Genomic DNA, 15,138 nt, shown 5'->3' with positions numbered 1-15,138 from the left:
TGTGCGGGTTTTAAAAATATTTAATAAAATTAAAATTTTAAAAATATAAATACTTTTTGTAAGTGAAAATATTTTCCAGAATATTAACTATTACGAATATTATTATTGTCAAATTTCAAAACGTTCAACAGCTTATTCACAAAATGTTTTACATGCAATCAGCCCGTCAAATCGTCATCTTGTTAGCATCCACGTACAATTTTACTTTATGTTTTACCACTAATTATGTGTTCTTACACCCTAAAATAATTTATTGTTAAAATACGCTCTTTTATCACCACTTATAAAGTGTATATGTGAACAAATTAAGCCAATTTTTGTCTCTTTAAATTCACTTTGACGTAGTTTCCTTTCACCACTAAACTTTGTAGTGACAGTTTGTTTAATAACTACAATTGTTTACTCAAAAAATATTTTGGATGAAAAAATGAGGAGAAAATATCTACGTGATTGCAATGAGTTTATGACCAACCCAATAAAATTTGAGAAATTAAAAGACAGTTTAAAAAATAAAAAGTTATAACCACGATGATATAGGAGTCTTAGATAATCTCTAGATATCAAATATAAACTATAATAAAAAAATCTAAAAATACTACAGCAAAAGAAATTTTTTAAAATATTTATTTTAAAATGAATAAATAAATATTGATCTTACATATCTTTAACTGAAAAATAAAAAATAAACTCAAAATAATATAGAAAATTTTATTTTAAAATATATACCACGAATTTCTAATAAAAAAATCAAATTTAGGTAAATAATATAACTAAAATATAAAAATACTACAACATAATTAAATTAAAATATTACAAATAAGGAATAAACAAATATTGATAGTACGTAGATTCGTCATCCAAAATTGTATAAGACAAATAGAATAAAAGTTCTTATCATTGTCTAAGTTGCGAAGTTGTAATTTGGGAACCCTGTATTTTGGTAAACTATATGAGACAATGAAAAGTGAAAATCAATGAAAATTTTAAATAATATGATGTCTATTATTCATAGATGTGAAAATAGTCAGATAGGTGGAAGTAGTCAAAGATATATGTCTACATTATATAAATATTGTACTTACACATTGATTTAGTTTGTCTACCTATATATGAACCGTAGTTAAATCTAACCTTAGACGAGGTTCATCTACAAGTGTCTTTTCGATCATAGCAATCTGATCATCACTCATGATACCCCGTTTTCTTTTGCTAGCAAGGTTTTCTTATCTCTCATAGTTTGTATTTGTCTTTTTGGTGTTCATCATTTTCTAGCTTACTTACGATTTTGATTTGATATGGGATACCACTTAATATACATTTTATATAATAAGGCATATGATCTATTTTCTTACGGTGATAGCTGATAGGTAAATATTTCCTTTTTGCTTTTGATTTTTTTTTGTTTGGTAAATATTTTTGGACATTTTTTCTAGCGATTAATTTAGACATGTGTTAAAATCTAAGATCGTTAATTTGGCGCATGTCGTGATCATGTTAAACTGTATTCTGGATACATGTCAACATTTTATTGATATAATAATTGACACGTGCCACGATTTTGTTAATGAGTAACTTTGATATCAAACTTTACATAATAAGATATTTAAATTCTTATGCTATTTTCAAACAATTTTTTTTTAGTCCAAATTGATCCATTAAAGGATTGTATTTGACTAAAATATCTTTAATTACTACATAAACTACAAAATATCAAAGTTTTCCAAAACAACAAGGGTGCAATGTTGCTTTACTTTTGGTCCTAGATTCGATTAACTTATATATAAATATTTGAGTTATATCATTAAAAAGCTGATTATAGCAATTGATCTTTCACTTAAATTTTCAAATTATAAGTTTTAATTTTTTAATAATAAATCTTTTGGATGATGTTACAAAAAATGTAAAATGTTTTAGTACAATGATCATATTTGTTTGTAGATGATATCTGCTTTCACACTATACAAAACGTAACTTGTCATGTCTTAAGAGCCGAGCGGGGATTTGAGGAATACTTATACAATATGAATTGATCCACAAAAGAGAAGAATATCTCCAGTCTAACACACTTTTAAAAAAAAATATTTATCATTACATACACTTTCTACTATTTGGACACTTTATTTATGTCTATTAACTATCATATTTACAACAATACCATCAAACTATAAATATCTTTCTAGTTACCCAATTCACATATTTCTTTTTCATTCTCTTCTCTCTCTTTCATTGTTTAAATAAATATATAATTTTTGTTAGTTGGAAAGTGTTGCCACAAAAGTATATAATTTTTGTTAGAGAAAAGCAAAGTGTTTCTAGCAAAAGTGTTTAGATGAAATATTTCTCTTAAGCTCAAAGGATCGAGGTGCTGGATTCTCAAGTGTTTCTAGCACAAAAACCAGTAATATAATTTCCAAATATTTCTTTACAAGTTAAGAACAATATCAATAAATTCAGAAATTTATAAAGAATCTAAGACAAGAAGTCAAAATTTTTGCTTCCGGACGTAACAAACTGGCCGTCGGATATGGATGGGCTCACGGGCCTAGTGAGAGGTTGTGAGGCCCATTAAGGAAGGTAGGCCTGTAGACTGGGATTGGACATGGAGAACACTAAGAGGTGGCGGTCGGAGCGTTACAAGTGGTATCAGAGCCAAACCCAAAAGAGTGTGGAGTCGAGTGGACTCACACCGTCAGGGGGTGACGGTCTGGGTGCGCAACAAAGACGTTGCGATCTTTTAGTGGAGGTGAATTGTAACACCCCAGTTTCAGATACTTGCGAAGAGGTTTAAAAGAATTGACTTGGCCACTTATGTCACCAAAATGCACTTATCTTTTCGATCAAATGTCCTGAGAGAATTCCACAGGTAAGCGTGCTTATGCTGGAGTAGTCTTAGGATGGGTGACCTTTCGGGAAGTGACTGTCGGAAATGTGCGAGTGAGTAAAAAACACAGGAAAAGATCATGTGGTGATTTGTAGGGACGGTAACAAGTCTTTAAAGCCTCCCGGACGTAGAAAACCGGCCGTCGGATATGGATAGGCTCATGGGCCTAGTGAGAGGTCGTGAGGCACATTAAGCAAGGTGGGCCTGTGGAATGAGATTGGACATGGGACCCATTAAGAAGTGGCGGTCGGGGCGTTACAACTTCACCAAAACAAAAGTAGTTTTTAGTGGACGTGTATAACTTATTGTTCATGTGGACTTGATTTTGTGGACATGAAAGAATAAAATCGGTTGATAGTTAACCATGACTACTTTATTAAACCACAAATTTTTTTAATTAATTAGGTATTCATATATTTTTTCTCTGATATTCCAAAAATAAGTATCCATCTATGCATGTTAACTATCCACATAATAGTGAACAACATCAATGAATTTGAAAATTTATAAATAATGTAATGCAAGAAGTCAAAAATTTGGCCTAATTTAAAGTTTAGGGTTTAATGGTTGGGGTAGGTCAATTTGATGTTTTCTAGTAAAAGATCTTCAGATTTGGCTACATTTGTTAAAATTGCTATGAAATTAAATTTATGATTATGGTTTATGATCTAAGGTTAAGGTCTAAAGTTTAGGATTTAGGCTTTAGGGTTTATACTTTAGGGTTTATAGAACTTAGGGTTTAGGGTTTAAGGTTTAAGGTTTAAGATTCAGGGTTTAAGGTTTAGAGGTTTAGGGTTTAGGGTTTGAGGTTTAGTATAGGATATAATGAACGGATTCATGCTTAGATTTTGCGGGATATGATGAGGTTTAAATTGTTTGATAGTTAATAATGACTATTTCACCAAACGCAAGTGGTTTTTAGTGGACATGTATAACTCATCCATGTGTGGACTTGATTTTATGGACATGAAATATTAAAATCGATTGATAGTTAACCATGAATACTTTACCAAACCACAAGTTGTTTGATTAGTTAGGTTTTCATATTGTTTTTTATCTGGTCAACCAAAAAATAAGTATCCATCTTTGCATGTTAACCATCCACATAATCGCGAACAACATCAATGAATTTGGAAATAATAAAGAATGTAATGCAAGTAATCAAAAATTTGGCCTAATTTAAGGTTCAAGGTTTACTGGTTGAGGTGGGTCAATTTCATGTTTTCTAGTAAAAGATCTTCATATTTGGCTACATTTGTTAAAATTGCTGTGAAATTAAATTTATGATTATGTTATGATCTAAGGTTAAGGTTTATAGTTTAGGGTTTAGACTTCATGGTTTAGGGCTTATAGGTTTAGGGTTTAGGGCTTAGAGGTTTCTGGTTTAGGGTTTAGGATATAATATGATGAAGGGTTTCATGCTTATGTTTTTTTGGGATATGATGAGGTTAACATTGTTTGATAGTTAACAATGACTAGTTCACCAAAACATAAGTAATTTTTAGTGTATGTGTATAATTCATCGTCCATATGGACTTGATTTTAGAATAAGTATAGTATCCACAAATAAGTATCCACATATAAGTATCCACATAATAAGACATTTTTAGCATCCACATAACAATCAACAAATATTCAACTATAATTGGATAATATGTATTATAATTATTAATTTTAAATATAATAAAATGGATCTCAAAATGAAAAAAAAAAAAAAAATTATAATGAATCATAAAAACAAAATCAAAAATATATGTCATAATAATTAAATAAAGTAATTACAAAGAGAGTTACAGAAAAGAAAGTGAAGAATAGAAATAAAAATGTGACAGAAAATCTTGTCCATTGAATTTTAACTAATAGTTTCAATGAATAATATGTATAATTGGATAATATGTATTATAATTATTCATTTTAAATATAGTAAAATGGATCTCAAAATGTAGAAAAATAAAATTATAATGAATCATTAAAACAAAATCAAAAATATATATCATAATAATTAAATAAAGTAATTACAAAGAGAGTAACAGAAAAGAAAGTGAAGAAAAGAAATAAAAATGTGACAGAAAATCTTGTCCATTGAATTTTAACTAATAGTTTCGATGAAATGGTTCTAATTATTTATGACAAATCCTTTCAAATATACTTTTCACATTTATTAGTTAGACTCATGTTGTGGTACACGCTCATTTATAGCTGTAAGATCAAATTTTTAGTTAAAATCGGACGGACTGTAATACAAACTGCTTTTCTCTCTAATTATACCTCAACTTACATGAAGAGAGTTAAAATAGTCTAAAAATTATGTGAACAATGGAAAAATTGGCAGAAAAATGTCTCATGAACAGAAAGTGTGTTAAATGAATATAAACATACTTTCATAGAAAGTGTGTGTATGAATGTAAATCTCCCAAATATATATCGACAAAGGGATATCGTTTCTGAAATTTGATAGTTCTCTCTTCAAGGATCTGTAGTCGGTGCAAATCTAAGGAGTCTTCAGTTCAATCGAAATTAGTGAGTCTTAAATCACTGAAATTTTCTCCTGTCGAGTTTACTAATAACATTAGGACAAGAAAATTTTGATATGCCTTGCTAAATTTTAGATGTGGTTTTGTGTATCTGAGTTGGTCTTTAAGAGAGATTGACTTATTTAGAATTACGTTTGGCAGTCTACCCAATTTTCATTTTGATGCTCCAACTTGTTAAGTTTTGTAACTATAGAAAATGGCAAAGATTGACAAATGGAGTGAATGGACTACGCATTAAGAACAGCACATAATGTGGTCAAGAAAGGTGGGAGAAAAATACATGGTGAAGACAACGTAGAAGACCGAACATCTTTGGGGCTCCATATTATGAAAACAAATTGACATAACAAAATCATAGAGAAACAAATACGACCGTTAATCCCAACAAACACAATTAAGAAAAGAAAAGAAAGATTAAAAAGTTATCGAGCCGTTGCACCTTAATTGAATTCTTTGTCTCGCCCTTTAAGTCATAACGGTCATATTTTCAAAAAAAAAAAAAAAACATATACGACCGTTATTATAATCCCAACAAAATCCCAGCTTTATCGCTTTCTCAAATTTGTTGCATATAAAAAAAGTGGACTAATCAAGAAACTTCAAGAACGTAAGAAGGGAGAGTCGAACTGTGGTTAGGGAGGTCAATTTAGGATGAATGAACCAACTGTGCTACTAATACTCAACTGATGCAAAAAAATTTGTTTTATTATTTGAGGGAGGTCAGTTGATCCCCCTTCCTTTCACGTAGGTCCGCCACTGTATGCAACTACATCCTCTTAGGCTCAGCCTCAAGCTGCATCTTCCTCACGATCTCCCTCTGTCTCTTCCCATCACTCTCTGGTCTCTCTCTCATCTTTTTCTACGCTCTCACCATCGCCACCGCGGTTTCCGGCTGCTCGATCTTCGCCTTCTCCACCACCGCAACCACTAGCGACAGATTATACGGTTCACACATGGTAGCCACAGTCCTCACGGCCATATTCCAAGGCGCGGTCTCTGTTCTGGCGTTCACGAGAACAGGGGATTTCTTAAGGTTCTTGGAATCGTATGTTTTGGAGGAAGACGGTGCGGTGATACTTAAACTCGCTGGCGGTTTGTGTGTGGTGATGTTCTGCTTGGAGTGGGTCGTTCTTGTGCTAGCGTTTTTGTTGAAGTATAGTGATTATTTAGATGAGAGTGTTGTAGATGATGATGATTTCAAGGTTCCAAGGCAAGAAGACGATCTCAAGGATTGGCCTTCTTACCCATTTCAACTCAAGATTTAAAATTTCCAATTTAATTTTATTTAATTTTATTCATACACACGTTTGTGTTGGTTCATGCTTGTAATGTGTTCATATGTCGCACTTTAATTGGTGTAAAAATAATTCATCACTAAATTTTTATATATATAAATATTTCAAAGTCCAAACACATGGCTCTCAAACACTTGGCCTTCATGAGTTCCTATCTCATCCTATAATATCATTATATGTGTGTTTTGGTTGGTGCTTTTGTAATGTAAAGAGTCATAAGAGCATCATTAGCCGAGAAAGGTTCACCGTTACTCAAAGAAAAAAAAAAAAAAAAATTCTCTCCCTTTCTCTCTTTTTTATATTTTTTTATTACTTTTTAATAAAAGAATTTGTGGAACAAACCACCAATGGTGTGACATATCACATGCCAATGTTTTTTTTTTTTTTTTTGTAAAAGAGCACTTTGTTTTTATTTTTTTCACAATGTGTGTCCATCGATTCTTCTTCATCCAATTAATCGGATGATATCTTCTACCACATCCACCCAATTTACCACGTCAGCACCATCATCCATGGACACGTTTAAGAAACAGAAACAAAAATAAAAATTAAAAAAATATACCAAAAGAAGCGGAAAGAGAGAAGAAAAGAGAAAAAAAAATGCTGAGTAGGTCAGTTGCTTCAGCCGTTTCACAGGTCTCTTCTTCTACTTCTTCGCTCTTACCAAACTCTAAACAACTCTTCAGCTTCAAAACGCTCTCTGGATATCGTTCTTCTTCTTTCTGCGGCGGCTCCATTCGTAAAATCAACCATAAGCCTCTTCGAATGACGAGTTCCAGTATGACTCCAAGAGCTATGGCCTCGAAGCAGCTTGAGAACGCTGATCAGCTCATTGATTCTGTCGAAACCTTTATCTTCGATTGTGACGGTCAGTATATAACAAAAAAAAAACCACATAATGTAATTTTGTAATCGCTTAGTTTTAGTTAGATGATAGAGGAATATAGCCAAGAAATGTGCTGAATTCTCTCTTTGATTTTGTTTATTCTTCTGTGTTTGAAGGAGTAATCTGGAAGGGAGATAAACTGATTGAGGGAGTTCCTGAAACTCTTGATATGCTTCGTGCCAAGGTTGGTAAGCAATCTCTTTGATCGATTTGTTTTTAAGTGTGGAATGGTTATGGTTCAGCTTTCCCACTTAATTCTGATTGATAGTTTCTTCCGTTACATATTAATTGCTTTTCCTTGGTATTCTTAACTTTTCTAGGGAAAGAGGTTGGTTTTTGTCACGAACAACTCAACAAAGTCTAGGAAACAGTATGGCAAAAAGTTTGAGACTCTTGGTCTGAATGTTAACGAGGTTAGTTCACAATCTAGCTACTCTAGGTGCTCTTTAAGTCTATATATAATTTGTTTTTAATTATACAATCCATTTTTCCCACCAGGAAGAGATATTTGCTTCATCTTTTGCTGCAGCTGCTTACTTACAGTCTATTAATTTCCCAAAAGATAAGAAGGTAAGCCTTCATTCAACCAAAAACTATTCAGCCAAGACTCAAACTGCGTCTTATAATCAAATGTAAAGACTACAACGCTTCTGTTTGCAAGTTCTGATGCGTGTTTATATTCAGGTCTATGTGATTGGTGAGGAGGGTATCTTGAAAGAGCTTGAACTTGCTGGTTTTCAATACCTTGGAGGGCCGGTATGTATCCGTGACCTTCCTTAGTAGCTTCCCGGATTTGTGTTTGTGTTGATGCTAGCTTCCCTGTTTGTCCATCTCTTCTCTTTTACTTTGTGAAAAAAACTGTCATAATCTGAACATTTAGTTCTTGAAAAACAGGATGATGGTAAAAAACAGATTGAATTGAAGCCAGGATTCCTAATGGAGCATGAACATGATGTATGTCATCCTTCTTATACCTTTGATTCCTTTATGTTGCTGTTTCTCTTTCAACTTACATAAACACATGAATTTGTTGTTCTTGAGAGAGAGAGAGAGAGAGAGAGAGACTGAGCATAGTTTTACTGAAATTGCATTCCAGGTGGGAGCTGTTGTGGTTGGATTTGATCGCTATTTCAACTACTACAAAATTCAGTAGGTCTTCCAATTATGTGTTTCCTTATAGAAGAACTTTGTGTTCTGTGTTTGGTGATCTAATATCTTTTTTCTAATGGAAGGTACGGAACACTTTGTATCCGTGAGAACCCGGGGTGTCTTTTCATTGCGACAAACCGAGATGCTGTCACCCACCTTACTGATGCTCAAGAATGGGCAGGTTGGTTTCTTGTATGCACTTTTTTCAACTTTTTTTATTTAGTTGTAGTTTGAGAAATTGGATTTTACTCCTCTCCTATGATAGAAAAGGCTAGTTACAATAACATAGTGTAGTGCCTTAAATTTGGTAATGGACTGTTATAGAGAAGTTATTTTGTTGTCTATGTTCACCATTTTTTTATCATCCTTGACCGGTCTCAGGTGGTGGCTCTATGGTTGGTGCTCTTGTTGGATCCACTCAACGTGAGCCTCTTGTTGTTGGAAAACCCTCAACTTTTATGATGGACTATTTAGCAGACAAGTAAGGCTTCCAGATTCTCATAATCCTTATTTCTTCTGATTTCTTTCATTTCTCTACTTCCTTAATCTTGTCCAAGTGCTAATAAAACCATTTATTTATTATACCACAAGTGCCAGATCAAAAAGAATCTCAAATGACATCTTTAAGCAATGAAATGTTGATTCACTAATATTGTATTTTGCAGATTTGGAATTCAAAAGTCACAGATATGCATGGTGGGTGATAGACTGGACACTGATATTTTATTCGGGCAAAATGGCGGTTGCAAAACTCTGCTCGTCCTCTCGGGTATAACTGATTTTCTATCAACACTAACTCGGTGTCAACATCTAAGGCCAATCAAAATTTTATTCATTATGTTTTTTTGTGGACTTGAAGGTGTTACTTCAATCTCAATGTTGGAAAGCCCTGATAACAAGATACAACCCGATTTTTACACCAGCAAGATTTCCGATTTTCTATCCCCCAAAGCAGCAACTGTATAATCAAGTAAGCTCCAGCATCAATCACTCTGCAGAACTCAGGATACTGAATCTTTTTATGGGTTTTATAAATACAGTCTATTCATACTTTTTCTTTGTTTTGGCAAGCTTCTTTTATTTGCAGTGCCTACGTGTTGCATAGCAAATTAACGGGCCAATGAGTATTGTTTAGGAAGAGTTTATTGAACCAAGCTTTGATCTGTAAGAGTAAGACTCTTCATTGACTTTAAACATTTTCTTATGTGGTTATGTGCATATACATACAAGGCTCTGCATAACACATTAAAAAAAAAAACGGTAAGAGAGTCAATAAAACGTTCTTCTCAGCATTAGCATCAGTAACAAACTATAACCGTGCATCCTCAAAAGCTTAAGCAATAACCGTGTTGGCCTGAAAAAGAAACCCATCGAAGACAAATCCATTCATGTTCTTCCGTAGATTCTATAAAATCCAGGTAACTTCGACATACTAAATTGATAGTGGCGATTAACACAAACAAGGAACAAGTGAGGAGCACATGATTCATAGTTTTATTCACAGAATTACAAACCGAACATATTTTAACTCGACAATCGTTTTCCTCGATGCAAGCCGATCCAGTACAGCATGGCCACCATACAATGCAACGCCCACCAAAACTATCCCAAAATAAAGGTGCCAACACTCTTCAAAGATGAGGTTTTTTGATGGTAAGGATTCAACTTTAAGAAACAGCAATTTATGTTCAGCTATACAACCAACCTAAAGTCTCTTAAACACATTTAGCGTATGACAAAAAGAAAAAAACACACAGTTAGCTTGTATAAAGAACTGCTCTCTTTATTGATGCTTGGAAAATCACTAAAAACTAAGCAAACATACACAAGCTCTCGTGTGTTCTTGATACGTTTGTCACAACTCGATAAACGTATTTATAATTATATAGATAGCTCTGCTTAGCTAATTCTATTCATAATCCTAGCTCTGAGTTAACAAAGTCAAAACGATTCATAACCGTAAAACATTTACAACATTATGATTGTTTTTTTTTTTATTAAAACTCGCGTTGGAAAATGAAGTCCAAAAGCAACTTAAACTCCGTATTATCTCAAATTTTAAAGTCTTCGAAGTTTGTTAGCAAATTACTATGTGAATGGTATATTAAATAACCTTTTTAAAACCGCTAAAGCTTTTACATTCAGCATCATATATACTCGTAAATTAATAGCCTACATTACATTACTTTCGAATACCACTCAAATCTATATATACACATTTTTGAAGTACATTTTAGGTTATACCCTTTTATTTGTATTTATTTACAAAGTTAATCTCTAAAAAAATTACAAAAATAACATTACTTCAGATTTTGTTTCCTATATATTTTACATACTATCTAGATTCCCAACTAAAAATCAGCAGAATCAATATGGAAACCAAAACTATAATATATTTAACCACACTTTCTATTGTGTATTTAAGATATTTTATCTTTGAATCCTTTGCAAACAAAGAAAACAACAATTTGATTTCTATTTTGTTTTCCAAAACCTGTGAGCTTTGATTCTTAGGTGTTGACTGGTTCTCCCGCTACCTCCCGCAAACGCTGCGTTTGTGGGTGGTAGCGGTTGCTAGCGATTGGAACCAATCGCACAAATCGCTCCCAATCGCTCCTAATCACTCCCAACCGCTCCAAACTACTGAATTCCAAAAGCTGCTTCCTGCAAGCGTTTGCGGTTGCGGGCGATTGCGGTTGGAATTTTTTGTTTTTTTTTTCTAAAAAAACTTAAAAGAAATCAATGATAATGAAATTTTCTTTGTTATATTTTCTATCTAACCATTATCGTAAACCTCCGCAAATGCACCAATTTTAAGCCGCTAAACCAGTCATTCAAAACGCTTAATAACGCTTGAAACCGTAATCGCCCGCTTCCGCAATCTCCCGCAACCGCAACCGCAGCGTTTGAACCAGTCAGGCTCTTAATGTAAAAAGAATTTCGATTCACATTTATTTAAATATTATAATTAATATCTATAAACTTAATAAAATTTAAAAATATTACAAATATGTAAAGTTAAATTTTTTAAAATACTATATAATATGGTTACATAGTAGATGGGTTATAAATAGGAGATCTTGAAATTAATAAAGTATCATTAAATTTGTGATAACACGGGTTAAATCCTCATTTTATTATTTTTCAACACTATTAATATTAGAATATTTGACATATAAAAATTAAGTTGATTTAACTACGATTATGTAAAATAATTAAATCATTAGGGAAAATGTGACTTAATCATAGCGTATAAATGACTTACTATGTATTTAGATCTCTTATATTTTGTTATAATAATTCAAAATCAAAATAGAATCTCAAACACTAAACAAAATAAACTAAATATAACAAACAAATTGTCATGAAGTATATTACGGGTAAAAAATAATATAAAAATTCAGCTGCAAACGGTCGGGAAATTTAGTGATGCTCTATTTGGAAAATATCTAATATTTAACAAACAAATAAAAATATAAATAATAATAAAAATTATATGCACACGGTATATCGCGGATTAAAATCTAGTTTTTTTATAAAAAAAAGTACCAGAAATATGGACTAATTTAATCAATTTGATATTTATTATAAAACGTAGAGAGCGTATGATTATTTTACAATACTAATGCGGTAGCAGTATTACTCATGTTCAACTTACAAAAAGTTGAAGTTAAGTCGGACACAACAAGCTCATGTTCAATCTTTTGATCCTGGACAAGATTTTTTTGAACTTAACTCAGACCAATGATAAATCCTAGTTAATTAGATAATTTAAATTAAAAAAAAAAAGAATACAGACCGGTGATATATATCATTATAATATATGGACGCTTTGTCATCGCCACTCAAGGAAATAACCAATCAGGGATCCTTAAAAGTCCTAGATATGTTACTATCTTAGCTCTATACTATGCAACGAACCTAGTAAAAAAATAATCCAAATTTCAAATTATGCTTAGCCATATCTATCTTTTGTCCAACCTTTTTAGCTCCTCTAACAAAACTTCCATACGACATCGATTTTTTTTGCAAGATTGGTCCATTATTTGTACATGTATTGTTATGATCTTTTTGTAGAAGGGACTTGGACGTATTTAGAAGGGTTTCGGACTTTTTTTTTTTTTTTTTTTTTTAATTTTGTCATTAGATTTCTTTCATAATCATATAATTACCCTTACATCTATTTTTTTCTTCCATAAGATACAAATAACCAAAAAAAAGAAGTGTAGGATACAAAATAGTAATCGTTACATGGAAAATTTGTGAACACCATTATCTAATGAGATAATGTCGTGATGATAACGATTCTCGTTTCCACTTCTCTCTCACACTAAAGTTCAACGAGTTTATCTCAACCATGACCAAAAACAATTGTTCTACTCAAATATGTTTGATAATTTATCCAAGTTAACCAGCCTCTGCCACCTCATATGAATGATATATAGCACTAACTCAAACCAAAGCAGCCGCTTAGGTCAAATTGAGGATAAAGTCACTGTAACATATTAAAAATCAAATCCACAACAACTGATGAGTGATGAGTTACGTAACGAATCTGCAAAAATACAGTAAAGCTATAGTTGAAATATGGCTTATCAATATATTTATGTATATTTAAATTAAGTAAAGAATGTAAATGAAGCAAACGACAGATCAATAACTTAAAGTTGATGATAACACTGGATATTAAGAATTTCACAGGTACTCATGCATACAGAAATAGACAAATCAAAAAACATGTACCGAAAATTCGTTTTATATGTTCATAAAATAATCCTAACATAAGTTTTCGTCGGGCAGGGATGATTTGCTCATTTAAGTTATACTCCTTCTATCTCATTTAATTTAGGGAAACTGTTGGAGATGGTATAAAAAATTGATGTTATAAGAAAAATCATTGGAGATGGTATAAAAAATTGATGTTATACATTACAAAAATTGAAACGATTTTTTTACTTTATGCCCTTTCCACATGGCATGCTATCTAAAGTTTATATTTTTCTTTGTACAAAAAAGTAATCATAAACTAATTTATAAATAAAACTTTAACTTTAACTTTTTCTTAATACAAAACATTAATGTAGTTGAGACAGAGGGAATATCAAGTAATACATTTAAACAAATAAATTTTAAATTTTTATGCTTTGAATAACCATATTTAAAATAAAACTATCTAACTGATCAGGTTTGAGTACTAAAAAAACATAGATTAAGATACGAAATTAGAGTTTGCCAAAAAAAAAAAAAAAAAAAAAGATACGAAATTAGAATTTCCAAAATCAACATCTAAAAAAAACCTAGTTGTACTGACTCAAAAAAAAGAAGTGCAAACTTGATAGAAGAAATTCAGAGCGACCAAAACAAAAGTAAAAGACTGGCAAAAACTTAGAATATTAGGCAGTCTGAAACGTGATTAATAAACCCACTTATGAACTAGTCAAACATCTTATCTTCTGTTGTTTACTAGAAGAAAGTGTGTATAGTTTGTCGGGTAACACACTAATTGTAAGATGAAAAGTAAAAGACTTAAACTCACCATCATTTCACTATAAATATAGGTTGATATTGTGCTTATTTCCTCACGCTACACATACTTTGAAAAGGAAGTTGTAATAGACATGGCTAAGTTTGCTTCTATCACCGCCCTTTTTTTCGCTACTCTAGTTCTCTTCGCTTGTCTTGGTGAGTATATGATCTTATTATATACGTATTAGAATGAGCTATCAAGTTGCTCTTTCTCTGAATAAGATATTTTTGTATGGTTAACCTTGATAAATATATATATATATATATATATATATATATATATAATGCAGAAACACCGACAATGGTGGAAGCAAAGTTATGCGAGAGGTCAAGTGGAACATGGTCAGGAGTTTGTGGAAACAATAATGCATGCAAGAATCAGTGCATTAACCTCGAGGGAGCACGACATGGATCTTGCAACTATCGCTTCCCATATCACAGATGCATTTGCTACTTCCCATGTTGATCCAACCAAACTCTTTAATTTGGTGCTCAGTGGTGTGCGTGTTTTACATAAAATAATTGTCTGTGTCGCTCTACGAGTGACTTTATGACAGGTGTGTTTGTGTTTTAATGTTTGGTGTGGTTATAGTATAACCTTTTATGTACGAAATAAAATAAGATTGCCTCACTCCATGAGTGACTTTATGACATGTGTATTTATGATTGAAGATGTTTGATTAGGTTAGTATAACTATTTATGTACGACGACGTAGTCCAGTTTCGTGTTTTCCATAATTGCCTGCATATAAATTTGAGCCTTTGAGGTTCCATAAGAACAACGATTCAACTCCAGTAAGGCATCACTGATTCAACACCACGAACAAACGCATCTGCGTCGCCTTCGATGAAGCCATGTGCAGAGTG

General features: G+C 32.1%; 3 protein-coding genes across 3 annotated transcripts; all 3 read left to right on the top strand.

Annotated features, from left to right (window-relative positions):
* Positions 1-6,146: 6,146 nt before the first annotated feature.
* On the top strand, positions 6,147-6,826 carry LOC104728216 (uncharacterized; the record flags this gene model as incomplete). Its single annotated transcript, XM_010447237.3, has 1 exon — positions 6,147-6,826. A coding segment is annotated over one exon (534 nt), but the record flags the coding sequence as incomplete, so codon positions are not given.
* Positions 6,827-6,836: 10 nt separating this feature from the next.
* LOC104724047 (phosphoglycolate phosphatase 1A, chloroplastic) lies at positions 6,837-10,037 on the top strand. The gene is made up of 12 exons (XM_010442491.3): positions 6,837-7,578; positions 7,713-7,780; positions 7,917-8,009; positions 8,095-8,166; positions 8,281-8,352; positions 8,491-8,550; positions 8,693-8,745; positions 8,829-8,926; positions 9,127-9,226; positions 9,411-9,514; positions 9,605-9,715; positions 9,817-10,037. The coding sequence occupies exons 1-11, from the start codon at positions 7,311-7,313 to the stop codon at positions 9,709-9,711; spliced, it is 1,095 nt and encodes a 364-aa protein (XP_010440793.1). The 5' UTR covers positions 6,837-7,310; the 3' UTR covers positions 9,712-9,715; positions 9,817-10,037.
* Positions 10,038-14,311: 4,274 nt separating this feature from the next.
* LOC104724046 (defensin-like protein 3) lies at positions 14,312-14,922 on the top strand. The gene is made up of 2 exons (XM_010442490.2): positions 14,312-14,427; positions 14,562-14,922. Exons 1-2 carry the CDS (start codon positions 14,364-14,366, stop codon positions 14,735-14,737), a joined length of 240 nt encoding a protein of 79 aa, XP_010440792.1. The 5' UTR covers positions 14,312-14,363; the 3' UTR covers positions 14,738-14,922.
* The last annotated feature ends 216 nt before the right edge of the window (positions 14,923-15,138 follow it).

This window comes from Camelina sativa, chromosome 11 (assembly GCF_030686135.1).
Source record: "Camelina sativa cultivar CO46 ecotype springtype chromosome 11, ASM3068613v1".
Lineage (NCBI taxonomy): Eukaryota > Viridiplantae > Streptophyta > Magnoliopsida > Brassicales > Brassicaceae > Camelina > Camelina sativa.
This window is presented reverse-complemented; position numbering and strand designations above follow the sequence as displayed.

What these genes read in the sequence shown, in the direction of transcription:
- LOC104724047 (XM_010442491.3), top strand. Translation starts at nt 7,311, where the DNA reads ATGCTGAGTAGGTCAGTTGCTTCAGCCGTTTCACAGGTCTCTTCTTCT. An exon ending in TGATGCTCAAGAATGGGCAG is followed by an intron (nt 8,927 to 9,126) that starts GTTGGTTTCTTG and finishes GACCGGTCTCAG; the next exon opens with GTGGTGGCTCTATGGTTGGT. An exon ending in AACTCTGCTCGTCCTCTCGG is followed by an intron (nt 9,515 to 9,604) that starts GTATAACTGATT and finishes GTGGACTTGAAG; the next exon opens with GTGTTACTTCAATCTCAATG.
- LOC104724046 (XM_010442490.2), top strand. Translation starts at nt 14,364, where the DNA reads ATGGCTAAGTTTGCTTCTATCACCGCCCTTTTTTTCGCTACTCTAGTT. An exon ending in AGTTCTCTTCGCTTGTCTTG is followed by an intron (nt 14,428 to 14,561) that starts GTGAGTATATGA and finishes TATATAATGCAG; the next exon opens with AAACACCGACAATGGTGGAA.